The sequence below is a fragment of the Lithobates pipiens genome, unplaced genomic scaffold, assembly GCF_037356315.1.
Source record: "Lithobates pipiens isolate NorthernLeopardFrog02 unplaced genomic scaffold, aLitPip1_a1.2 Scaffold_1, whole genome shotgun sequence".
Lineage (NCBI taxonomy): Eukaryota > Metazoa > Chordata > Amphibia > Anura > Ranidae > Lithobates > Lithobates pipiens.
In genome coordinates this window covers 88,595,234-88,622,671 of record NW_027507685.1, presented here as the reverse complement: position 1 = coordinate 88,622,671, position 27,438 = coordinate 88,595,234, and the positions used below count along the sequence as shown (strand labels likewise).

The 27,438-nt window shown below is 47.0% G+C and overlaps 1 protein-coding gene across 2 annotated transcripts in view; it reads right to left on the bottom strand.

The window, feature by feature from the left end:
* Positions 1 to 27,438, bottom strand: part of LOC143943337 (putative E3 ubiquitin-protein ligase MID2) — a 534,268-nt gene that overhangs the window by 64,039 nt on the left and 442,791 nt on the right. For both annotated transcript variants that reach the window (XM_077465137.1, XM_077465083.1), the window contains one exon: positions 5,899 to 6,106. In XM_077465137.1, coding sequence (XP_077321263.1) covers positions 5,899 to 6,106 — 208 coding nt within the window. The remainder of the gene's footprint in view (positions 1 to 5,898; positions 6,107 to 27,438) is intronic.

The following is a 27,438-nucleotide window of genomic DNA, read 5'->3' as shown; positions in this document are numbered from 1 at the left end:
TGATCACCAATGTGAGGGGATACACTTCTCCACTGGCCACCAGTGCAAAGGGGCACTTTTCCACTGACCAGCAATGTAAGGGGTGGGGGTTATGTACACCTCATATTCACTCTAATTCTTTACAACCCTACTGATCATGTTGTAGACCTAATCATTTTATTGATTATTATTTATTTATTCTCCACTAACCAGCAATGTAAGGAGGCGCTTCTACGCTGGTCACCGATGTAAGGGTGAGCTTCTACGCTGGTCACAGATGTAAGGGGGCGCTTCTACGCTGGTCACCAATGTAAGGGGGCGCTTCTACGCTGGTCACAGATGTAAGGGGGCGCTTCTACGCTGGTCACATATGTAAGGGGGCGCTTCTATGCTGGTCACAGATGTAAGGGGCCGCTTCTACGCTGGTCACCAATGTAAGGGGGCGCTTCTACGCTGGTCACTAATGTAAGGGGGCGCTTCTACGCTGGTCACCAATGTAAGGGGGCGCTTCTACGCTGGTCAGTGATGTAAGGGGGCGCTTCTATGCTGGTTACCAATGTAAGGGGGGGCACTTCTACGCTGGTCACCAATGTAAGCGGGCGCTTCTACGCTGGTCACCAATGTGAGGTGGGGCGCTTCTACGCTGGTCACCAATGTGAGGTGGGGCGCTTCTACGCTGGTCACCAATGTGAGGTGGGGCGCTTCTACGCTGGTCACCAATGTGAGGTGGGGCGCTTCTACTCTGGTCATCAATGTAAGGGGTTGCTTCCACGCTGGTCACTAAGGATGAGCTCAGGCGTGTTCGCATGGAACATGTACAGAGCCCGCCAGGAAATCGGTGCAGCATTGCGCTAATTACAGGCAATGAGACATCGCCCGATCTCTGCAGCCGCTCATCGGGGCAATGTCTTGTTATGGATTGTTTAATACTTTGATTAAATGACTATTTTCTATTATGTCAAGATATATGCTGAATCTCCTTACTCAAAATGCCTCACCTAGAGACCCCCCCCTCCCATCGGAGAGAGTCCAGGAGTCCACAAGCCATCAGCAGAAAACCTGGATGAAACTGGCCAGGACCCCTTAGATAAGGGTCCTCCAATCTCTGCTTGACAGCACAGAATACACCTAAGATGATGCTTTGCAAACAATGAGTCATCTTCTACTATAAAGGGGGCTATATGCCCAGAACAATAAAGGAAGTTTTTTCACTGAACAGTGTGTGTCAGCGTACTCCTTCTAAACATGCATGCATGGACACTTGAATTAGACCAGGTGCAGATAACTCGGCCAGAGATTTGTCTGGGATCCAAAACAGCTTGGCAGCTCAACGTGAGGCTCTCGGGTTGCGAACCGGAGGAACAGCCGACCAAGAGGCCACTGAGGAGGAATCACCACAGGAGGGACAGAGACTGATCAACTCTGAAAATACAGTAAGGCCGCGTACACACGCGCGGACTGTTCGCCCAACTTTGTCCGTCCAACAGTTTCGGCAAACAGTCCGCTCAAACTTAGCATGGACGGACATGGCCACACACGACGGACGAACAGTTTGCTGAAACCGTGCGCGATGACGTGAACACACAGTGCCATTAGCGATGTCAGTGATATGTATGTAGGAGACGCCCCTGATCTGTGTATGCATGTCTCTGTGAGGAGGGGTAGGTTGATGACCAACCGATAAACACGGATGGTGTGGCGCTCTCCTCTTTTCTACATCCTCAGATAACTCCGGGAACCCCTAATGACCACCCAGGCATCTGCAGGAGTTAGTGGGTGTTGTGTGCCTTCTCCCAGTTGTTATTCCCTGATGAAGTCATTTGACGATACGCGTAGGAACACAATTGGCCAGTAAGGACACCGGAAGTGACGTCCGGAAGCGCGAACGTGACACGCGTTCGTTTAGTTGTGCTTTTAATTATTGTTTTAAATGTGAGTACCTTTACCTTCGTTTTATATCCAATAAATTGTGAATACGTACTTCACTATTGGAGTGTTCCCCTTGCTTTCTCTGCATGTTACAACGTGCCCATGGTGAATGAGAGTCCAGGATCACATCACCTACTGAACCTACATTATTGGACAACAAGCGTTACTTTGGAAATGCTGTTTACCTTACAGCAGTAAGGTAAGGTAATTACTGCACCTAGTGTGAGGATATTATACGCATAGGAGCACTGGTGGAATCCACCCCCTGTTTTTGGAGCACGCAGGATACTGCTTTATTGATCACCAAATGGACGCATTTTTCCACTAAATGGACATACTTTCTATATAACTATAGTTCACCTCATTTTCGTTTTTGGAATTTTTGCTCATACACATATCTCACTGTTTATGGACTATTAGCATTTTTGTTCATACACGTGACACACTACACATGGGCTATTAGCATTTTGTGCATTTTTTGATTTGTATTGCACTTTTATAACGACACTCAGTTTTTTTTTTTTTTTTTTTTGTGCCATATCATTTATACATTTGGGTATACTTAATATTATTTCACTGTTATTTATAGAAGATTTCTCATATCAAGCTTTCTTGGTCAAGTGCAAAATTTGACCTGGTGTATTGCACTTTAGTATTTATGCACATTGTCTGAGCTTATTTAAACATACAGTTTCACAGTTTATTCTATTTCTGTCTTGGTAGTTACTTGAGTATATGTTAGTTTAATTCGATTTATTTAGTCGGAGCGCAACACCATTTCTTAATTACTATCACTTAATCTGGGGAGGGTTTACACCCCTGCCGGTGTTTTGCTGCAACCTCACTAGTTTTAGGACACATTGATAGGCGCGAGAATACTTTCACTCTCATCAATGTATGGGGACACTTCTACATTGATCATCAATATAAAGGGGCCCTTCACTACTGATCAAAAATGTAAGGGGACCCTTCTAGATTCACCACCAATGTAAAGGGACACTTATTCGCTGACCACCCACGTAAGAGGCTACAGCTCTACTGCCCACTTCTCCACCGACTACAAATGTAAGGCATCTGGAAAAGGTAAATATATATATAAAAAAAAAACTAAATGGAAATACACGTGGGGGGAGTGAGGCCCTGAAGGGGGAGATGTGGGTCCTCTGCAGTGCATGTAGACAGAGTGGTTGCAAAATGCCTGCAGGAGATTGGCACCAATATGCGACAAACAAGGACAAAAGGTGAAAATGAATATTGCATTAAAACCAAGCGGCAACTGTTTACGATACACAGTGCACATGACAAAATAAACACCATTTAGGGTTTAAACTTACTTTAAACTGTCATATTTTTCTAATTTTATTTCTCATGCACAGATTGGGATTCTCCATATTAAAAAAAAAGAAAAGAAACTGCAACATCTGTCAGTACAGTCATATTTTCTCAAACATATGCTCATCGCTGAAACTAAAAATAGCCGAGATCTGCACCCACTCGGTATGGTAATGCTTATGTTTCATGTTTAAAAAAAAGACAGCTCGACCAGAAAATGTATTGCCCTGGAATATCCCCTTGCCCTGTTTATGTGAAACATACAGTACATTTTTCATAATACAATTAATTTTATAGTGAGAATCTGCATTCTGATAAACAGCCAAATCTCTCCCATTATCTTGTAATCAGACATAATATTTAAATCTGAAGTTTAATCCCCTTATATTTGACATTCCCTGGTTCCTCCCCTAGAGTGCCTCCAGAGGTTGCCTACCAATGTAAGCTGGCCTTGCTCCACTGATCACCAATGTAAGGGGACCCATCTGCACTGACAACCAATGTAAGTTGGCCCTTCTTCATTGTCCATCAGTGCAAGGGGTCCCTTCTCCACTGACCACCAATGTTAGAAGCCATTTCTTCAATGGCTTATATGGGTGATCAGTAGAAAAGGACACCCTTACACTGGCAGTCAGTGCAGAAGTGGCCTCTTAGATTGATGTTCAATGGAGAAGAGTCCTCTTACCTTGGTGGTAAGTGGAGAAGGGCCCATATATTAGTAGTCAGTGAAGAAGTACTCCTTACAATGATGTTGAGAGAAATTTTCCCATTACATTGGGGTTTAGTGGAGATGGGCCCCCTTAAAATGGTGACCAATGGATATGGTCCCCCTTACATTAGTCATCAGTAGAAAAAGGTCCTCTTATATGGGTGATCATTGGAGAAAGACATTGAGTAGAGCACCTTTCTCCACTGGCCACCAGCATAAGGGGGCCCATCTCACTTGGTCACCATTGTAAGGGGGCCCATCTCCACTAAATTCCAATGTAATGGGAAATTTCTCTTACTAACCATCATTGTAGGGAGCACTTATACACAGACTACTAATATATGGGTCCCTTTTACACTTACCACCAATGTAAGAGGACCCTTCTCCATTGAACATCAATCTAAGAGGACACTACACCACTGACTTTCAGTGTAAGGGGAGCTTCTCCACTGTCCACCAATTAAGAAGGTCCTTCTTCATTGACCATCAATGTAAGGTGATTCTTTTTTACTGGTCACCAATGTAAGAAACCACTTACTTGACTTACTGTACATAGGTGATCAGAGGAAAAGGACACTCTTACACTGGTAGCCAGTGCTGAAGTGGCTCCTTACATTGGTCATAATTGGAGAAAGATCCTCTTACATGGCTGATCATTGGATAAAGACACCCTTACATTGGTAGAGAATATTTCTCCACTGGCCACCAATGTAAGGGAGCCCATCTCCACTAAACCCAGTGTAATGGGACATTTCTCTCACTAACCATCATTGTAACTAATAACTGTAACATACTAATATATGGGGCCGATCTCCACTTACCACCAATAAAAGAGGACCCTTCTCCGTTTACCATTAATGAAGGAGGACACTTCTCCATTGTCCTTTAGTGTAAGAGGAACTTCTCCAATGTAAGGGAGCTCTTCTCTACTGGTCACCAATATAAGGGGGCTCTTTACCATTGTAAAGGAGCACTTCTTCAATGACCACCAACATAAGGGGACAATTCTCTGTTGACCACCAATGCAAGGTTGCTCTTCTACACTAGTCACCGATGTAAGGAGGCTTTTTTCCACTGGTCACCAAAGGGGACACCAGTGTAAGGGGACACTTCTCAACTGACCATCAATGTAAGGGAGCTCTTCTTCACTGGTCACCAATGTAAGGGGGCCCATCTCCACTAAACCCCAATGTAATGGGACATTTCTCTCACTAACCATAATGGTAAGAAGTCCTTATTCAACGACTACTAATATATGGGGCCATTCTCCACTTACCACCAATGTAAGAGGACTCTTCCATGTTAACAATCAATGTAAGAGGACACTTCTCCATTGACCTTCAGTGTAAAAGGAGAGTGTAAGGGAGCTCATATCTACTGGTCACCAATATAAGGGGGCACTTCTCTGCTGACCACCAATGTAAGGGGGTTCTTTACCAGTGTAAGGGAGCATCTCTCCAATGACCACCAGCATAAGGAGTCACTTCTCTACTAACCTCCAATGCAAGGGAGCTTTTCTCTGCTAGTCACCAATGTAAGGGGTTTTTCACTACTGGTCCTTAAAGGGGACACTTTTCTCTGCTGACCACCAGAGTTAAGGGTTACTTCTCTATTGACCTTCTGTGTAAGGAGGTGCTTTTCAACTGACCAACTGTGTAAGTGGCGGAGGGGTTATGTAAATTCTTTAACTCTTTACAATCTTACTGATCACGCTTTGAGTTGCAGACCTAATCATTTTATTGAGGGTTCTCTGAGACCTGAAAACCCTGTTAAGGGTTCCTCCACAGTAAACCAGTTGAGAAATGTTGCATTAAATACTTCTTATGGAAGAAGTCCTATGCAGCCATCAGGTTGCATATGTCCATGTCACACTGGTGTGCCTCTCTGATCATGACAGCTGTATATATAAGAATACTTCAAGGTCCCATGGTACTGCTCAATCAACTTACCAGGTAGAATTTCCAACAGCTACTTCCCAGTAATGACACCCGCTGTCAATGAAGACATTCCCTGTTGCCCCGTAGCAGCCCGTCCCGCTGAACCGCTCAGGTGTGTGGCTCTTCTTCAGGGAGCTCTCTTCTTTTTCCATCTGCATTCCGTCATTCGATATCTTTAGCTTCTTGTGAGCAAATTTAGGATCCAGTTTGAACGGCTGACCTAGAATGAGGAATGACATACAGAATCTCATGAAGGGCGACATATTCATATTCTATAGTTATATTCTGTCTACATTCTATATTTATCTAACTGTATTTTCCAAGTCGCATTCTTCAGATTTATTTGCTCTATCTTCTATGCTACCTGTGCCTTGTCAGTTACAGCTGACCAAATATAAAAAGAGGCAAATCCATGCGCCTCTAATAATAAATTATTAATTTTTTTTTTTTTTCTAATATAAGTACCTGACTTGGTATCAGCAGCTTGAAGTCACCTGTACAGCAGAATGTGAGAGGCAGGGGGAGACAATGAGAACCATCAGGTGTGATGGGAGGAGAGATCAGATTGAACATGGGATGGTCTGCTGCTGCTCTTTCGCTGTCGAGTTAAAGGCTGGAGGGTGGAGGTGGGGCCCTAACTGTAAGTGGTGTCATTCTCCTGGCTGTGCAGTCCTGGGACAGGATGGACAAATACCAATATATCTGCTCAAATACATATATGGAAGTTGTCTTGCCTGCCAAAAGATTATTATTTCTATCCACAGAGTCCTGAGATTTACACAGCTCTACCCCATCTGGCACGATAGAAGACCTGAGTTTTTTCTTCTGCAGGTCAGTAACACTTTAAGGTCTTGTCTCTTCCCCAACCTTTGATTGGATAATTAAAAAGGAAAAGCAGCAGATGGATAAGCTCATCCCTCTGCTATATACTACTATCAGCGTGCTCTATGTTAGCACTGCAGCACAACTAATAGAAACCTTGAACTGCTTCTTCTTCACAGAGTCACATAAAAAATAATTATATTTTGTCTTTTATATCTGGAGTTCAGCTTTAACCACTGACTCCTGAGGTCACCTTAAAGAGAAAAAATGCATCACATAGGAAACTTTTTGTCCCTTATGTGATGAAAAATAAAATTTTAAATGTAAAAATTGAAAGCTACATCCAAGCACTTAATATCCCCCCCCAAAATAAAATGTTTGAGCCCCCCCCCCCCCCCCCCACACGACATACATGCACACACAAAAATGTTGATTGCGCTGCACATCACCATGCCAGAGTGATGTCAATCATTCCAAGCCCATTATTCATGGTTAACTCTAAATTGATGAGCTGTAGGGGCATTTGAAATGCTGCCTATGGAAAATATAGGGCACTGAAGTTTAACGTTTGCTAGGCGCATGCAATTTTAGGGCTTGACACGTTGGGTATCTGTTTACTCGGTGCAACCTCATCTTTTATATTTTACCATAAAAGTGGTAAAATATTGTGTTACCTTAAAATTACCTTTAGTGTATTCGTACTAGAATTTAGCGTTTTATAAACCGTTGCGCTAATATAATGTTTCATGGGCACATGCAATTTTAAGACTTGGCGTATTGGGTATCTATTCACTCGATGCAACCTCATCTTATGTAGATTACCAAAAAGTGGATTAAAATATTGTGCTCGTTTACCCCAAAATTAACTTTAGGGTTTATCCTACTGAAATTTTACGTTTCATAAACCGCCGTGCGGAGGCGGATCGCAATTCGCAATTATAAGGCCTGACATGTTTGGTATTTATTTACTCGGTGCAGCCTCATCTTTCATATTTTACAAAGTAAAATAGGTAAAATGTTGTGTTTATATACCCCAAAATTAACTTTAATATGTTTCTTACAGAAATGTTGCGTTTCATAAACCATCGTGCTAACATAATATTTCGCAATTATAAAGCTTGACATTTTTGGTATTTATTTACTCGGTGCAGCCTCATCTTTTATATTTTACCAAAAAGTAAAATGTTGCATTTGTGTATCCTAAAATGAAAACTGTAATATATTTTTCACTTAAATGTTTTGTTTCATAAACCATTGAGCTAGTATAATGTTTCACAGGGGGCACGCACTTTTAAGGCTTGACATGTTGGGTATCTATTTACTCAGTGCAACCTCATCTTTTATATTTTACCAAATGGTGAATAAATTATTGCATTTGTCTACCATAAATTTAACTTAACTAGTGTATTTTTACTGAAATTTTGCGTTTCATAAACTGTTGCGTCCGTGAAACATATTAGCACAAGTCATTTTAAGGCTTGACTTGTTGGGTGTCTATTTACTTGGTGCAACCTCATCTTTTATATTTTACCAATAAATTGGTAAAACATTTCTTTTGTGTACCTTAAAACTTTGGTGTATCTTATACAGAACTTTGGCGTTTTCTAAATGGTTGCGCTGATAAAATGTTTCACGGGCGCACGCAATTTTAAACAGCAAAGAGACAAACACTCTTAGGCCGCGTGCACACGGGCGGATTGTCTGGCCAACTAAGTTCGTCAGACAATCCGACAGACAGTCCGTCCAAACTTGAATGAACGGACTTGCCCACACACGGCACTTTTACGGCGGACTAAGTCCGCCATACAATCCGTTCTACTTTTGAAATGAACGGACTCGCCCACACACGCGGAGAAAAGTCTGCTCATTTCAAGCGCGTCTCCAGGTAGGCGGGGCCCGCGAAGGAGACGTCGCTGGCCCCGCCGCCTGGAATGGACTTAAAGGGGAACCCCAACGCCGGAAAAAATCGGCGTGGGGGTGCCCCCCAAGTCCACAACAGACCCTTGTCCGAGCACGCTACCCGGCCGGCCAGGAAAGGGGGGCGAGCGAGCGCCCCCCCCCCCTCCTGAGCTGTACCAGGCCGCGTGCCCTCAACATGGGGGGTGCCTTGGGGAAGGGGGGGGGCGCGCGGCCCCCCCACCCCAAAGCACCTTGTCCCCATGTTGATGAGGACAAGGGCCTCTTCCCGACAACCCTGGCCGTTGGTTGTCGGGGTCTGCGGGCGGGGGGCTTATCGGAATCCGGGAGCCCCCTTTAATAAGGGGGCCCCCGAATACCGGCCCCCCACCCTATGTGAATGAGTATGGGGTACAATGTACCCCTACCCATTCACCTGTAAAATAAAAGTACCAAAAAAAAACACAACACACACGATAAAATATTTTATTGCACAGCTCCGGGGGTCTTCCGTCTTCGGGGATCTTCTCGCCGGACTCCTCCGCTATCTTCTTGTAGCTCTTTTGCTAGCGGAGGAGTCCGGCTTTCTTCCTCCCCGCCGCCGGCCTCTTCTCCCGACTTCGGGGGTCTTGTCCCCCTCTTCGGTTCTTCTGCCGGGCCACCGCGCCTTCTTATAGCTCTTTTACAGGCGGTGGCCCGGTCTTCTGTCGCCGCTGTCGCCGCCGCCTTCCGTTCTTCTTCTTCTTCTTCTTCTTCTTCTCCTCCAGGAGATGTTGCCTCGACGATCTCTCCGGCAGGAATGCCAGGGCCGCGCTGCGCGGCCACTTATATAGTGACAATGGGGCGGAGTCACATGGTATATGTCACGTGGGTTGGTCACATGGGTTGATGTCACATGGGGACTATGACATCGTAAGGGGGCGGGGTCACCATGTGACACCAACCCATGTGACATATACCATGTGACACCGCCCCATTGTCACTATATAAGTGGCCGCGCAGCGCGGCTCTGGTATTCCGGCCGGAGAGATCGTCGAGGCAACATCTCCTGGAGAAGAAGAAGAAGAAGAAGAAGAAGAAGAAGAAGAAGAAGAAGAACGGAAGGCGGCGGCGACAGCGGCGACAGAAGACCGGGCCACCGCCTGTAAAAGAGCTATAAGAAGGCGCGGTGGCCCGGCAGAAGAACCGAAGAGGGGGACAAGACCCCCGAAGTCGGGAGAAGAGGCCGGTGGCAGGGAGGAAGAAAGCCGGACTCCTCCGCTAGCAAAAGAGCTACAAGAAGATAGCGGAGGAGTCCGGCGAGAAGACCCCCGAAGACGGAAGACCCCCCGGAGCTGTGCAATAAAATATTTTATCTCGTGTGTTGTGTTTTTTTTTGGTACTTTTATTTTACAGGTGAATGGGTAGGGGTACATTGTACCCCATACTCATTCACATAGGGTGGGGGGCCGGTATCCGGGGGCCCCCTTATTAAAGGGGGCTCCCGGATTCCGATAAGCCCCCCGCCCGCAGACCCCGACAACCAACGGCCAGGGTTGTCGGGAAGAGGCCCTTGTCCTCATCAACATGGGGACAAGGTGCTTTGGGGTGGGGGGGCCGCGCGCCCCCCCCTTCCCCAAGGCACCCCCCATGTTGAGGGTACGCGGCCTGGTACTGCTCAGGAGGGGGGGGGGGGCGCTCGCTCGCCCCCCTTTCCTGGCCGGCCGGGTAGCGTGCTCGGACAAGGGTCTGTTGTGGACTTGGGGGGCACCCCCACGCCGATATTTTCGGCGTTGGGTTCCCCTTTAAGTCCATACCAGGCGTGCTCCGCCTACCTGGATACCCGCTCGAAATGAGCAGACTTTTCTCCGGGCGGGAAAAGTCCGCTCATTTCAAAAGTACAGCGGACTGGCACACACACGGTCGGACTGTCCGCTCAAACCAAGTTTGGACGGACAATCTTACGGAAATTCCGTAAGACTTTGTTCGTCAGACTGTCCGCTGAAAAAGTCCGCTGAAGCCCACACACGAGCGGACTGTCCGCTCAAATGTGTTTCGGCGGACTAAGTTGGGCAGACAATCCGCCCGTGTGTACGCGGCCTTACACATAAGTATAATGACCAGCCTATTTATGCGGTATGATCCACTCCTTAATGGATGATGTTTCTGGCTATGCTGCCCTCTAGGACTGGGAATGTCCTTATTGCATTAGAAAGATAAAAAAAAGAAGAGAGGGTGAAGCAGCCTTGTGCATTATCCCAAGTATATTAATTATGTAAAAAGATAAAAAACTACTCACAAGCATGCAGTAATAAAAAAAACACTTGAATAGATCACGTGGCTATACAGTCCTGGGGCCAGCAATCCTCAGATCGTAGGGGAGACCATACAGGAGCCCCTGCTGGCTAACATGTTTCAGGCACCTAGTGATGGACGAACTTCCAACAGGACGTTTCGCGAACGCGGACCGCGAACGGCCGATAGTTCGCGAAACGGAACGTTCGCGGCGGGCCCCACTGACTTCAATGGGAGGCGAACTTCGCAAACCTATAGGTCAAATTTGCAGCCACAAAATAATTATTAGCTGGGCAAACATAGTCCCACCACATGGCCAATGACATAACACATGTATGAGGTGAATTTGGGATCGATAACTACAAGCATTCTTTTTTTATATGGGAAATTGTTCTGACAATTCAGGACTGTGGAGCGCATGAAGGCAATGGAGGAGAGGGAAGGTCAGGGACCAGGGTAGGCAAAGAAGAGGGTGCAGGAGATGATCACCAGCAGCGTCACATACAGCAATGACACCTGCACCGTGATAATCATCTGACACCAGCACCGTGATAGAGAGCACTAACATCAGCAGAGTGACATAAAGCATTAACACCAGCACCGTGACATACAGCATTGACAGCAACAACGTGATAGAGAGCACTGACATCAGCAGCGTGACATAAATCACTCACACCAGCACCGTGATATACAGCACTGATAGCAGCACCGTGATAGAGAGCACTGACATAAGAAGCGTGACATACAGCACTGACATCAGCACCGTGATATACAGCACTGACAGCAGCACCGTGATAGAGAGCACTGACATCAGCAGCGTGACATTAAGCACTCACACCAGCACCGTGATATACAGCACTGACAGCAGCACCGTAAGCAGCCCCAGGAGGAAGTCAGCACAGCACAGGGATGGTGTGATCCCCTCATAATAAGAACCCCCCAGGAGTAAGTCAGCACAGCACAGGGATGGTGTGATCCCCTCATAATAAGCAGGCCCAGGAGAAAATCAGCACAGCACAGGGATGGTGTGATCCCCTCATAATAAGAACCCCCAGGAGTAAGTCAGCACAGCACAGGGATGGTGTGATCCCCTCATAATAAGCAGGCCCAGGAGAAAATCAGCACAGCACAGGGATGGTGTGATCCCCTCATAATAAGCAGGCCCAGGAGAAAATCAGCACAGCACAGGGATGGTGTGATCCCCTCATAATAAGAACCCCCAGGAGGAAGTCAGCACAGCACAGGGATGGTGTGATCCCCTCATAATAAGCAGGCCCAGGAGAAAATCAGCACAGCACAGGGATGGTGTGATCCCCTCATAATAAGAACCCCCAGGAGGAAGTCAGCACAGCACAGGGATGGTGTGATCCCCTCATAATAAGAACCCCCAGGAGGAAGTCAGCACAGCACAGGGATGGTGTGATCCCCTCATAATAAGCAGGCCCAGGAGAAAATCAGCACAGCACAGGGATGGTGTGATCCCCTCATAATAAGCAGGCCCAGGAGAAAATCAGCTCAGCACATCACAGGGATGGTGTGATCTCCTCATAATAAGAACCCCCAGGAGTAAGTCAGCATAGCACAGGGATGGTGTGATCCCCTCATAATAAGCAGGCCCAGGAGAAAATCACCACAGCACAGGGATGGTGTGATCCCCTCATAATAAGAACCCCCAGGAGGAAGTCAGCACAGCACAGGGATGGTGTGATCCCCTCATAATAAGCAGGCCCAGGAGAAAATCAGCACAGCACAGGGATGGTGTGATCCCCTCATAATAAGCAGGCCCTGGAGAAAATCAGCACAGCACAGGGATGGTGTGATCCCCTCATAATAAGAACCCCCAGGTGTAAGTCAGCACAGCACAGGGATGGTGTGATCCCCTCATAATAAGCAGGCCCAGGAGAAAATCAGCACAGCACAGGGATGGTGTGATCGCCTCATAATAAGAACCCCCAGGAGGAAGTCAGCACAGCACAGGGATGGTGTGATCCCCTCATAATAAGAACCCCCAGGAGTAAGTCAGCACAGGGATGGTGTGATCCCCTCATAATAAGCAGGCCCAGGAGAAAATCAGCACAGCACAGGGATGGTGTGATCCCCTCATAATAAGAACCCCCAGGAGGAAGTCAGCACAGCACAGGGATGGTGTGATCCCCTCATAATAAGCAGGCCCAGGAGAAAATCAGCACAGCACAGGGATGGTGTGATCCCCTCATAATAAGAACCCCCAGGAGGAAGTCAGCACAGCACAGGGATGGTGTGATCCCCTCATAAGCAGCCCCAGTAGAAATATGACACCGCTCAACCTCTTCAAAGAGGAGGGTAGGGGCATATAGTACGGTGTGCTTTTTTGGGACAAGGAAGTGAGCCAAATGAAGAAAGAAGGTCTGTGTGCTTGATTAAAAAAATTGTTTATAGACATATACATGGTCTACTGGTCACATGTGTTGAATTCCTCCGAGATCCATGCCTCATTCATTTTTAGAAATGTGAGGTAGTTAACACTGTCGTGAGCTAGGCGAGTGCGCTTATCGGTCACGATCCCCCCTGCTACGCTGAACGTCCTTTCGGACAGGACACTGGATGAGGGGCAAGCCAACAGTTCGATTGCAAATTGGGCAAGCTCTGGCCAGAGGTCAAGCCTGCCCACCCAGTAGTCCAGGGGTTCATCACTCCTCAGAGCGTCCACATCGGCCATTAACCCGATGTAGTCGGACACCTGACGGTCTAGGCGTTCCCTGATGCTGGATCCGGATGACACCTGTCGATGGGTCGGCTGAAAGAATGACCTCATATCCGAAGACACCAACACATCTTCAAACCACCCTCTTCTTGCAGGCGCTGTTGGATTGGTACCCGCAACTCCTTCTCTGGGAGTGGGAATTGCTCCTCTGCCAGCGCACGCAAAAGCAGAATGCAGCATTTCTCGAAGCAAGGCCTGGAAGTGCTGCATTCTGACAGCCCTCTGCGACGGCGGTAACATTTCCGCCATTTTGTGTTTGTACCGGGGGTCTAAGTACGTTGCCACCCAGTACTGGTCCTTGACCCTTATGCTTTTTATACGGGGGTCCCTATTAAAACACTGGAGCATGAAGGCCCCCATTTGCACTAAAGTGGAAGCGGTGTGGTGGCCTGGCTCCTGCTCATTATCCAGGATAATGTCGTCCTCTTCATTCTCCTCTCCCCATCCACGCACAACAGGGATCCCAGAAAGGTTTAAAGCATGCTCTTCTTGCTCCTCCTCATCCGCCCCGGCACCATCCTCCTCTGACTCCTCTTCAGACTCCTGTTGTTCACTTGTCTCAGATAGAGTAGCCTCCCCTGGGAATTCATCCAGCATTGCGACTTCCTCATCTTCCCGCCCCTGCTCCTCCACAGCTTGATCAATGACACGACGCAATGCACGCTCCATAAAGAAGGCATAAGGTACCATGTCACTGATGGCGCCATGGCTGCGACTGACCAGTTTGGTGATCTCCTCAAATGGCCGCAGAAGTCTGCATGCGTCGCGCATGAGCAGCCACTGGCGAGGTGAAAAAACCCCCAGCTCCCCAGAACCGTTTCTGCCGCAGAGTTCATACAGGTAGACGTTAACTGCACGTTTCTGCTGGAGCAGCCTATCAAGCATATAGAAGGTTGAGTTCCATCGCGTCGGGCAATCGCAAATAAGACGTCTGACCGGCAGATTGTGTCGCAGCTGAATGTCAGCAAGGCGAGCCATGGCCGTGTAAGATCTTCTGAAATGGGCCGAGATTTTCCTTGCCTGTCGCAAGATGTCCTGGACCCCAGGGTATTTGACAACGAATCGCTGCACGACCAAGTTTAAGACGTGTGCCATGCATGGCACGTGCGTGATTTTGCCCTGTTTCAATGTGCTAAGCAGATTGGCACCGTTGTCACACACCACTTTACCAACTGTCAAATTGAGCGGTGTTAGCCACTGATCTGCCTGTGAACGCAAAGCTGAAAGGAGTGCCGGGCCAGTGTGGCTCTTGGCTTCCAGGCACAACAGACGCAGCACGGCATGGCAACGTCTCACCTGGCATGTGGAATAGGTTCTGGGGAGCTTGGGCGGTGCAGCGGAAGAGACGCTAGCAGCGGAAAAGGAGAAGGCAGCTGAGGAGGAGAGGGAGGAGGATGGAGTTGGAGGAGGAGGAGAAGAAGAGTCAGGCCTGCATGCAATCTGTGGCGGTAAAACCAAATCTACACGGGTGCCACGGGTTACATGCTTGACGGCCGTCAGAAGGTTCACCCAGTGGGCAGTAAAAGTGATATACCTTCCCTGCCTGTGTTTGCTAGACCACGTGTCTGTGGTCAGATGTATCTTGGCACCGACACTGTGTGCCAGAGATACATTCACTTGCCGCTGAACATGGCCATATAGCTCTGGGATGCCCTTCTCTGAGAAATACTTCCTTCCTGGGACCTTCCATTGTGGTGTTCCAATGGCCACAAATTGGCGAAAGGCCTCCGAGTCCACCAGTTTATATGGCAGTAGTTGGCGGGCTATGAGTTCTGACAAGCCAGCCGTCAATCGTTGGGCAAGAGGGTTATCCGGCGTCATCATTTTTTTACGCTCGAACATTAGGCCCACGGAAGCCTGCCTTTTTGCAGAAAAATGTGAGCTTGGCGTGATGGAAGGTGGAGTGGAGGACAATTGTGAGGAGAGAGGAGAAGGAGAAATAGAAGACGAGGCTGGACGGTGAGAGCCTGCAGTGTGGCTTTGTGTGTTACGTTGCTCCCACTCGGCTCGGTGATGGCTGCCCATGTGCCTTCTTAAGGCGGTCGTCCCTAGGTGAGTGTTGGGTTTACCGCGACTAATGCGTTGACTGCAAAGATTGCAGATGGCAACGCTATTGTGCGCCATGTGCCGGTGTCCTGGGAGCACCAGATATGACCGTACATGGTCGATGACTCGCTCCTGATACATTTGCAGTCTGCTTTGTCCCTCCTGTGCAATGTAAGATATTCATGCTTCTCCTCCCTATCTGCTGGTCCATATCTCCCTCTGAACTCCCCTCCTCTTCCTCTCTTGTGGGCACCCACATGACATCACTAGACACGTCATCATCAACGTCACCTTCCCCACCGCTATAAGTAGAGATCTCGGAGTAGGCAGCAACACCGGGGACCAACCTCCTCCTTGGGCTGATCTGGGTACTGTCGTCAGACTGCTGAGTAGCGGTTGTTGCTACCTCCTCTTCCTGATCCAATACCAAGAGTGGCTGCGCATCAGAAATGTCCTCTTGATATGGATCGGAAAATAATTCCTGTGACTCAAGCGGAAGGTATGTGGTGGTGGTGGTGGTGGTGTTGTTGGTGGTAGTGTCTTTGGGGGTGCACATAGCAGAGAGTGAAGAAGAGGGTGCAGATCGAGAGGATGAGGAGGGTGCAGAAGAGTAAGGCTGAGTGAGCCACTCAACCAAGTCTGGTGTGTCCTTTAAAGTAATTGAACGCACCTTCTGCAACTTCCCACTTTGGCTCAAGGCTGTTGCTCCTGCCCTACCCCTACCACCCCTGCAGAAGGACCTGCCTCTTCCTCTGCCTGTCATTTTTTAAATCACCCTGTGACAAAACTCTTAGTCCCTATACCGATGAAGGACTGCTGCAGTATAGGGCAGCGGTCAGCAGTGGTGCACCTCAACCCTATCTATTGTGGACCGATACCGGTCCTTACAGAACAGCAGACTGTACCTCACACAACCCTATGTACTGTAGCACCCTTCACCAAGTTACCAGTCCTTATAAGGACCTTTGTGGACCAAGTAGGTTGTGTGTGACTGATTAGCAGACTGTACGTCAGTCCCTATACTGCTGAAGGACTGCTGCAGTATAGGGCAGCGGTCAGCAGTGGTGCACCTCAACCCTATCTATTGTGGACCGATACCGGTCCTTACAGAACAGCAGACTGTACCTCACTCAACCCTATGTACTGTAGCACCCTTCACCAAGTTACCAGTCCTTATAAGGACCTTTGTGGACCAAGTAGGTTGTGTGTGACTGATTAGCAGACTGTACGTCAGTCCCTATACCGCTGAAGGACTGCTGCAGTATAGGGCAGTGGTCAGCAGTGGTGCACCTCAACCCTATCTATTGTGGACCGATACCGGTCCTTGCAGAACAGCAGACTGTACCTCACTCAACCCTATGTACTGTAGCACCCTTCACCAAGTTACCAGTCCTTATAAGGACCTTTGTGGACCAAGTAGGTTGTGTGTGACTGATTATCAGACTGTACGTCAGTCCCTATACCGCTGAAGGACTGCTGCAGTATAGGTCAGCGGTCAGCAGTGGTGCACCTCAACCCTATCTATTGTGGACCGATACCGGTCCTTACAGAACAGCAGACTGTACCTCACTCAACCCTATGTACTGTAGCACCCTTCACCAAGTTACCAGTCCTTATAAGGACCTTTGTGGACCAAGTAGGTTGTGTGTGACTGATTAGCAGACTGTACGTCAGTCCCTATACTGCTGAAGGACTGCTGCAGTATAGGGCAGCGGTCAGCAGTGGTGCACCTCAACCCTATCTATTGTGGACCGATACCAGTCCTTACAGAACGGCAGACTGTACCGCACTCAACCCTATGTACTGTAGCACCCTACACAGACCAAGTTACCAGTCCTGATAAAGAGCTTTGTGGAACAAGTGAGTTGTGAATGATTAGCAGACTGCAGCAGAAGGGCAGCAGTCAAGTATAATATTCTTTCTATATTTGGAAGAAAGAATATTATACGTGTACAAGCCTATTACCATACCACTGATACCAGTCCTGAAAAGAACCTTTGTGGAACTAATAGTAACAGCAACTGTTTAAACTGACCCTCACTGCCTGACACACTGCTTCCTTCCTGTCCCTATACAAACTGGCAAAACAGAGGAGACTGGAACAATTACTGGTTACTCGAATAGCACTTTTGTGGACCTGATAGTAACAGCTAATGATGATGATGATGACTAATCTGGCTGTCCCTAAAATAGCAGCACACAGCGCTCTGTCCCTTTCTCTAAACTGACAAAAGACACTCAGGCTGCTGCAACAATCAGTAGCACAGCAAACCTATATACACCTAACACCTATTCCAGTCCTGAAAAGAATTTTTGTGTACCAAATAGCTAGTGGTTTATCTCTCCCTGCTCCAAACAGCAACCTTTCCCTATAGTGACAGAAGAAAGAATGTAAAATGGCCGCCGGATCGGGTGTATTTATAGGTTAGGGGGAATGTCCAAGTGACCTTGTTCTGTAATGTCTCAATTGGCTGTCCTGTACCCCATGATGGATGTGTCATCAGGTCAAAGTTCCTTTACACAGTAAAAACACGGAAGTCCGCCGGGCGAACGGCGCCAATAGTCCGCCGAACTGGCGGACCGCGAACAGCCGAAATTCCCCGCGAAACGACCGCTGGGCGAACTGTTCGGCCATCACTAGAGGCACCTTTATCCTCAGAAGAACCTTCATCCTCAGGGGCTCAGAGGAACCTTCCTCCTCAGGGGCTCAGAGGAACCTTCATCCTCAGGGGCTCAGAGGAACCTTCATCCTCAAGGGCTCAGAGGAACCTTCATCCTCAGGGGCTCAGAGGAACCTTCTTCCTCAGGGGCTCAGAGGAACCTTCTTCCTCAGGGGCTCAGAGTAACTTTCTTCCTCAGGGGCTCAGAGGAACCTTCTTCCTCAGAGGAAAAAGGTTTACGTTTGAAATGTGTTAGCCAACAGGGGCTCTTGTATGGTTTCCTCTATGATCTGGGGATTGCTGGTCCCAGGACTGTACAGCCACATGATAGTGGCCTATTCAAGTGTTTTTATTACTACACGCTTGTGAGTAGTTTTTATCTTTTTACTTGGAATAATGCACAAGGCTCGTTCGCCCTCTCCTATTTTATCTTTTCTAGTGCATGCAATTTTAAGGCCTAACATGTTGGGTATCTATTTACTTGGTGCAACCTCATCTTTTATATTTTACCAAAAATTCTGAAAATATTTTATTTGTGTACCCTACTATTAACTTTTTTTTTTTACTTTATATCTTTATTAATTTATTTTCAGTTTAAACATAACATACAACATTCCCATATAAAACAAGCAAAGACACAATACAGGTATTATACAACCCTTTTACGCCCTTCCATTCCCCACATTCACCTCCTTCCTCCACTCAGACAAACCCACTCTTTGGGGTCGCTACCTCCCTCAATCCAACCCAGTACACACCCCAAAGGTTCCATTTCTACTACCATCTCAAATACTTGAGAGATTATCGTCCAATACCGGTATAGCTTAGGACATCTCCAAAACATATGTATCATATCTCCTTCTGTCCTTCCACACCTGGGGCAAGCAGCATCACTCCTTCTACCAAACTGAAAGAGTCTCTTAGGGGTATAATATGCTCTATACAGCAAAAATAAATGAGAAAGCCTTTGGGATGGAGAGAGTGGTGTCAGCTCAAGAATTCTCTCCCACTGTTCATCCGAAATGCTTCCCACATTCATTTCCCATTTTTTCTTATTTATTTGCACCAGCGTTCTTACCTGGGACTTCTTGCACAAATTTACATAGACTTTGGATATTAACCCTTTCCCCGATTCTACTCGGAGTATATCCTTAATTACTGGCATCTCGCATCATTCTATTGCTACTAGGGATGCACCGAATGGGTTTTTTGGTGCTGAAACCGATACCGAAAATGAAAAATACACTAGGCCGAAAACCGAAACCGAAACAGCACCGATACCGAAAATGACTGTTTTTAAAAAAATATTTTTATACAGGAGGTGGTCAGAGACTGGGGACATGGTACAGGTGGTCAGAGACTGGGGGCATGGTACAGGAGGTGGTCAGAGACTGGGGACATGGTATAGGAGGTGGTCAAAGACTGGACGACATGGTACAGGAGGTGGTCAGAGACTGGCGACATGATACAGGAGGTGGTCAGAGACTGGCGACATGGTACAGGAGGTGGTCAGAGACTGGCGACATGGTACAGGAGGTGGTCAGAGACTGGCGACATGGTACAGGAGGTGGTCAGAGACTGGCGACATGGTACAGGAGGTGGTCAGAGACTGCATGCATGGTATAGGAGATGGTCAGAGACAGAGGACGTGGTACAGGAGATGGTCAGAGACTGGGGACATGGTACAGAAGATGGTCAGAGACAGAGGACGTGGTACAGGAGGCATCCCCCATTGCAGGCCAGTGTGCCCCATTGCAGCCAGTGTGCCCCATTGCAGCCCATTGCAGCCAGTGTGTGCCATTGCAGCCTGTGTGCCATTTTGCAGCCAGTGTGTCCCATTGCAGCCTGTGTGTCATTTTGCAGCCAGCCTGTGCAGGGAAGAGAGCCGCCTCCGCCGCCTGTTTGATCACAGCGCCGGGAACATCACAGCTTTCATTTCAATAGCTGTGTGTTCTCGGCCGCGCGACGTTACACGCAGCCCCTCCCCCTTATCCGGGCACTTTGACAGACAGATCATCGTTCCAATCCTGCGGATGATCTGTCTAAGTGCCCGGACAAGGGGGAGGGGCTGCGTGTGACGGCGCATGGCCGTGAACACACAGCTATTGAAATTAAAGCTGTGATGTTCCCGGCGCTGTGATCAAACAGGCAGCTGAGGCGGCTCTCCTGCGCTATACACCCCCATGATGGGCATCACCAGGGGCGGGGGGCGGAGCCCCGCCCCCACCCAGGCCACGCCCCATTTCCGGCTGTTTTTCTCTTTCGGCAAATTGCCGAAAAGGGCATTTTCGGCCGATCTGTTTCGGCGGCCGAAATTTCGGTGCATCACTAATTGCTACCTCTCCGAACTGTTTTTCCAGAGCATGCCTAACCTGCAGATATCTAAAAAAGGACTTTCTCGGGATTGCAAACTGGTCTCTTAACTCTTGGAATTGTTTCAACTTGCCATTCTGGTAAATCTGATGGATAAACTTTATACCACTTCTTTCCCATTCCCTTATTTGTCCTATTTTTAGTACCTCATCCAGCTTATTATTAGCCCAAAGAGGGGAGTACTCCGTAAATCCCCTATATCCCAGTATTCTTTTAGTTGTATCCCACACCTTTATCATCAACCCCAGAATAGGAATACCTCGCATAGAGATCTCGGACTCAAATGCCACTACCAACGATCTACCAAGAAGTTGTTTAAGGGGGGCACCCTTTTTCCGTCCATCCCCCTCTAAGTCCTCTCCCGCCAAGTGTTGTAGTTGAGCCACTAAAAAATAGTTAAATGGGTGTGGGAGTGCAACTTCCCCCCCATTACTTGGAAGTTGTAAAGTCTTTAAACTGATACGTGGTTGGCCCCCTTTCCAAATCAATTCTCTGAATAAGGAATCCATCTTATAAAACCAGTTCTTGTAGATCCATACTGGAGAATTATGTAAAACATACAAAAGTTGCGGCAGGAATATCATTTTAATTAAGTTACATCGGACCGCTGCCGATAAAAGGTAATTTCTTCCAAATATTAATTTTATGTTTAAATTTAAGTAACAATGGAACCAGATTATTTGCAATGTACTGTTTGGGGTCTTTATTGATACGAATCCCCAGATATTTCATTTGACTCACTATCTGGATATGTGCAGCTTCACAAGGTAAGGGGCTGTCCAAAGGATCAATAGGCAATATGACAGGATTTATCCCAATTTATCTTTAATCCCGCGAGATGTCCAAAGTTTTGAATTCTGTACATTACTTCCCCTATTGAATGCTGTACATCTCCGAGAAGCAGAAGGAGGTCATCTGCAAATAATACTATTTTTTCTTCCTCCTCCCCTCTCTTAAAACCTTTTATGCCCATGTTTGATCTAAGGGGCACGGCCATGGGTTCGATCGCCATAGCAAACAAGAGGGGAGACAAAGGGCATCCCTGCCTCGTGCCTCTCTTCAATCGAATCCCGGCCGAACTATCATTATTTATTCTTATCTTTGCTTCCGGAGATCTATACAGCATTTTTACCCATTTTATAAATACTGGACCTACATGAAATTCCTTCAAGACTCTCCACAAATAGCTCCATTCTAGAGTATCAAAGGCCTTAGCGGCATCCAAAGAGAGAACAGCTCTCTGGCCATCTCCTACAATTAACTTTAGTTAATTTTTTTCAGAAATGTTGCCTTTCATAAACTGTTGCAGTTTACTTTTGCAATAACAATGTTTACGCAATTTTAAAGTGGGAGTAATGACCCGTGTATGATTTTTACCTATAGGTAAGTCTATACTAAGTATTACCTATAGTTACAGTATACAAATATTTACTTTAAATGCAGATGGTGAAGTCACCGGCGCATGCACTCTGAAGAAACAGCATACCCATGCCATTCCTTTGGAGCTGTCCCACGGGAGTGACATCATCGCCGGCTTGCCCATTTATATCGCCGAAGCCCGCAAACCCAGAAGGAAGACCGGGTGAAGACTGAAGCTCCTTCAGCGCTGACAGTATGCCGGTGGAGGGCTTCTTTTTCAGGCAAGTCTGTCATAATGTGTTAGTGAATGATGCATACTAGCACATTATGACTTAAAGTGGCCGATGCCTATTTTTTTTTTTTTTTTTTCTGCGGTTTACTGCCGCTTTAAGCTTTGACGTGTTTAGTATCGATTTACTCGGTGCAACCTCATCTCTGTAAAAAATACACCAAAGTTTTAGGTTATACAAACGGTTGCCCTAATAAAACGTTTCACGGGCGCTTACAATTTTTAGGCTTGACATGTTGGGCATCTATTTACTTGGTGTAACCTCAACTTTTAAATTTTACCAAAAAGTGGATAAAGTATTACATTTGTGTACCTTAAATTAAATTGTGTATTTTTTTGTGAAATTTTGTGTTTCATAAACGTCTGCACTAATATAATGTGTCACTGGCGCACACAATTTTAAGGCTAAGGGCCGGTTCACACTGGGGGCGATGCGAGGCGACACGACTTGCCTCGCCGCGATCTGACAAGTCGCCCCCGTTCTGTACAATGGAACCGTTCTGAGAGGAGCGACTCGAGTCGCTCCGACTCAGAAAAAAGGTTCCTGTACTACTTTTGGGCGACCTCGGGGCGACTTGCATTGACTTCTATACAGATCAGAAGTCATTTGCAAGTCGCCGCTGAGGTCGCGGCAGGTCGCGGCGAGGCAAGTCGGTGTCGCCTCGCATCGCCCCCTGTGTGAACCGGCCCTTAAGGTGTTGGGTATCTATTTACTTGGTGCCACCTCATCTTTTATATTTTACCAAAAAAGGTTACAACATTTAATTTGTGTACACTACAATTAACTTTTGTTGATTTTTCTACAGAAATGTTGCGTTTCATAAACCTTTGCGCTAATAACAATGTTTCACGGGCCCACGCAGTTTTAAGGCTTGACATGTTGGGTATCTATTTACTTGGCGCCACCTCATCTTTTATATTTTTACCAAAATGTGGATAAAATATTTTGTTTGTGTGTCCTAAAATTAACTTTAGTGTATTTTTTTTACTGAAATGTTGCATTTCATAAACCATTGGGCTAATATGATATATTATTATTATTATTATTATTATTCTTATACAGGTTTTATATAGCGCCAACAGTTTGCTCAGCGCTTTACAACATGAGGGCAGACATTACAGTTACATTACAATTTGGTACAAGAGGAATCAGAGGGCCCTGCTCGTTAGAGCTTACACTCTAAAAAGGAAGGGGCAATTGATACAAAAGGTAATAGCTGTGGGGGGATGAGCTGATGGAGGAAGTAAAACAGTGTTAGTTATAAGCAGGATAAGCTTCTTTGAAGAGAAGGGTTTTCAGGGATCGTCTAAAGATGGATAGATTAGGGGATAGTTGGACAGATTGGGGTAGGGAGTTCCAAAGAATGGGAGAAGCTCTGGAGAAATCCTGGAGGCGAGCATGGGAGGAGGTGACAAGGGAGCTAGAGAGCAGGAGGTCTTGGGATGACCGACGAGAGCGGCTTGGTTGGTATTTTGGGACTAGGTTAGTGATGTAACTAGGGGCAGAGGATGGTTATGGATGGCTTTGTAAATTATTGTTAGTACTTTGAATTTTATTCGTTGGGTGAGTGGAAGCCAGTGCAGGGATTAGCAGAGAGGGGTGGAGGACACTGAATGGCTGGTAAGGTGGATGAGTCTGGCAGCGGCATTCATTATGGACTGAAGGGGGATAGTCTATGTAAAGGTAATCCAACAAGGAGGGAGTTGCAGTAGTCGAGGCGAGAGATGACCAGGGAGTGAATTAGAAGCTTGGTGGTGTCATTAGTTAAAAAGGGGCATATTCTGGAAATGTTGCGGAGGCTAAGGCGGCATGATTTGGACAGGGCTTGTATGTGGGCCTGAAAGGACAGTTCGGAGTCTAAGGTTACCCCTAGCACCCTGGCATGTGGGGACGGACTGATAGATGTGCCATTAATCTTGACAGAGAAGTCAGGCAAAGCGGCACGTTGGGGAGGAAACATTAAGAGCTCGGTTTTAGATAGATTAAGTTTGAGAACGTGGTGTGACATCCAGGCTGATATGTCTGTTAGTAGATCAGTGATGCGTGAGGAGATTGATGGGGTGAGCTGAGGGGCAGAGAGATAGATTTGGGTGTCATCAGCATATAAATGGTAGTGAAAGCCATGGGAGGCTATCAGCTGACCCAGGGAGGACATGTAGATCGAGAATAGTAGAGGTCCAAGGACAGAACCTTGGGGGACCCCAACGGAAAGGGGAGTTGGAGAAGAGGAAGTGGAGTTGTAAGTGACACTGAAGGTGCAATGAGGTAAGTAAGATTCAAACCAATGGAGAGTGCAGCCATGGAGACCAAGCAAATTGATTTTTTTGAGGAGGAGGGGGTTATCAACTGTATCAAAGGCAGCAGAAAGGTCCAAGAGTAAGAGTATGGAATAATGACCGTTTGTTTTGGCTGTTAGTAAGTCGTTAGTGAGTTTTAGGAGGGCAGTTTCTGTGGAGTGCTGTGGGTGAAATCCAGACTGAAGAGGGTCGAGAAGGTTATTTTCAGTGAGGTGGTTGCTCAGTCGGTTGTAGACTAAACGTTCAAGGAGTTTGGAGGCAAAAGGGAGTAAAGAGATGGGTCTTAGGTTGTTGAGATTGGTGGGGTCTGAGGCCTTTTTTGGTATGGGAGTGACTAGTGCATGTTTTAGAGGGTTGGGGAAGATGCCAGTAGAGAGTGAGAGGTTGAAGATATGAGATAAGGAGTGTAGGATTGAGTCAGATGGTGACCGTAGTATTTGAGAAGGAACAGGGTCCAGGGGGCAGGAGGTTAGGTGGACATTAGAAAAAAGTTTAGTGACTTCCACTATAGTAGCTGGATCAAAAGAGGAAAGTATTGATTGTGCAGGAGGACAGGGAGTGTAAGGTGAGGGAGATGTCTGTAGAGCGGAGATCTCGAGATGAATCGTCTCAATCTTATTTTTGAAGTGATTAGCAATCTCCTGGGCAGTGAGTAAGTTAGTGGGTGGGGGTAATGGAGGACGAAGTAGAGTGGTAAAGGTAGAAAAGAGTTGACAGGGACTGCGTGAGAGGGTGTTAATGAGAGTGATAAAGTAGGTCTGTTTGGCAGTGTGCAGGCAGGAATGGTATTTTTGGAGGGCAGATTTATATTGGCTGAAGTCTTGCTGTGACTTAGTTTTACGCCACAGACACTCAAGAGCATGGCTACGTTTTTTGAGGCTTCTGGTATTGTCTGTCTGCCAGGGTTGTAGCGGTCGGGGCATGATTCTGTGCGTAGTGAGGGGGGCGAAGGTATTCAGGGTGGATGACAGGGAACTGTTGTAGACAGAAGTAGCCAAGTTGGGGCAGGACAAGGATGAGATTTTGTCGTAGAGACAATCTGTAGCAGAGAAAAGAAGAGAAGGGTTATGATGGCGAAAGTTTCTACGGGTAATAGTTTGGTAGTTGGAAGGCAAGGAGGAGGCAGACAAGGAGAGATTGAAACTAATAAGATGGTGATTAGATAGAGGCAAAGGAATATTGGAGAGGGTGTGCGGAGTGCATAGGTAGGAGAAGATGAGGTCAAGGCAGTTGCCAACAGAGTGAGTGGAAGCACTTGTCCATTGTTTTAGATCAAAAGAGGAGGTTAGGCTCAGCAGCTTAGAAGTAGCAGAAGTGTTAAGATTAACCGGGATGTCGAAGTCACCAAGAATGAGTGTTGGAATTTCAGAGCAGAGAAAGTAGGGTAGCCAGGCGGAGAAGTCGTCAAGGAAGTTTGATACCGGTCCAGGGGGCCGATAGATCACAGCAATTCTCAATGAAACTGGAGAAAATAAGAGAATACAGTGAGCTTCAAATGAAGAGAGGGACAGAGAGGGGGGTGGATGAAGAACCTGAAAAGTGCTGAGGGGATAAGAGGATTGCAACACCACCTCCTTTCCGTCCACTAGGCCTGGGAGAGTGAGTCCACAGGAGGCCACCATTGGAGAGAGAAGCAGAAGGAAGGTCAGATTCTTGAATCCAGGTCTCAGTAATTGCAAGTAGGTTCAGGGAGTTAGTGATAAATAGGTAATGGACGGTGGTGAGTTTGTTACAAACAGAGCGGGCATTCCAAAGGGCACAGGAGAAGGGGAGGCTGGCTCTAGGCTTAATAGGAATAGAAAAGAGATTGTGTGGATTGCGGCTTCTAGCAGAGGATGGGTTGTGCCGGGTATGTTGGCCGAAGGTAAATGATTGTGGTCCAGGATTTGGGGAAATATCTCCAGAAGTTAGGAGAAGAAGAAGGATGAGAGAGGTGATATGGGAGTGTGACTTATGTGGGGGGAAACGTCCCAGTGGCCTGCAGGCTTTATTGGTATATCGATTTAGAGTTAGCAGGAGCTGATGAGTGCAGTAATAAGGTGAAGACAGGAGTGAGGGTGATATATATAAGTTGTGGGGGGGGGGAGAAGGTGGGTGAAGGAGTGAGAATTTAAGCAGAGAGGATGCAACTGTGAGAAGGAAAAATAGAGAGTGCATGATACAGAGTGGTGAGATTGAGAGGAAGCATGAATGAGAGAAGAAAAAGTTTGGAGAATCAGGTCACCTATAGTCTGTTTAATGTTCTGTTGTGTATTTTTGCTTTGTGCATTCGCTGAAGTGCTGAGCGGAAGTGTAATACTTAATGCAATATGAATACTTTATCCAAGATGATAGTTGCCAATGCAATCCCAGCCTGTGCAAACCCCTGCCTGGGCATCCCCTAAGTAGGGCCTGAATTTATACTGAATTTGGGTGGGGGTATTGCCAATTAGTCAGGATTGCATAGGAGGAACTAACAGAATGGCTAACAGAATGAACTTCTCACACCAAGACTCACTACAAGACACAGCAAGAGAGCAGAAAAGGTCAGTGCCAAAAAGATAAGAACAGCTCCTAAATTTTAGGTATAGTGAGACAAAAAGAAAGTTAAATAAACATCATTCTGATATGGACAGAGGTAAAGAATTTGACAGCAGCATAGATCACCAAAAGCACATACACAGAACTAGCAGGATGATCCTAGTTGTATCGTGGGCGCACATCATTTTAAGGCTTAAGGGTCCTTTCACACGGGGCGGATCAGTTCTGATCCGCCCCGTGGATGTCCGTTTGCTCAGCGGGGATCACTCCGC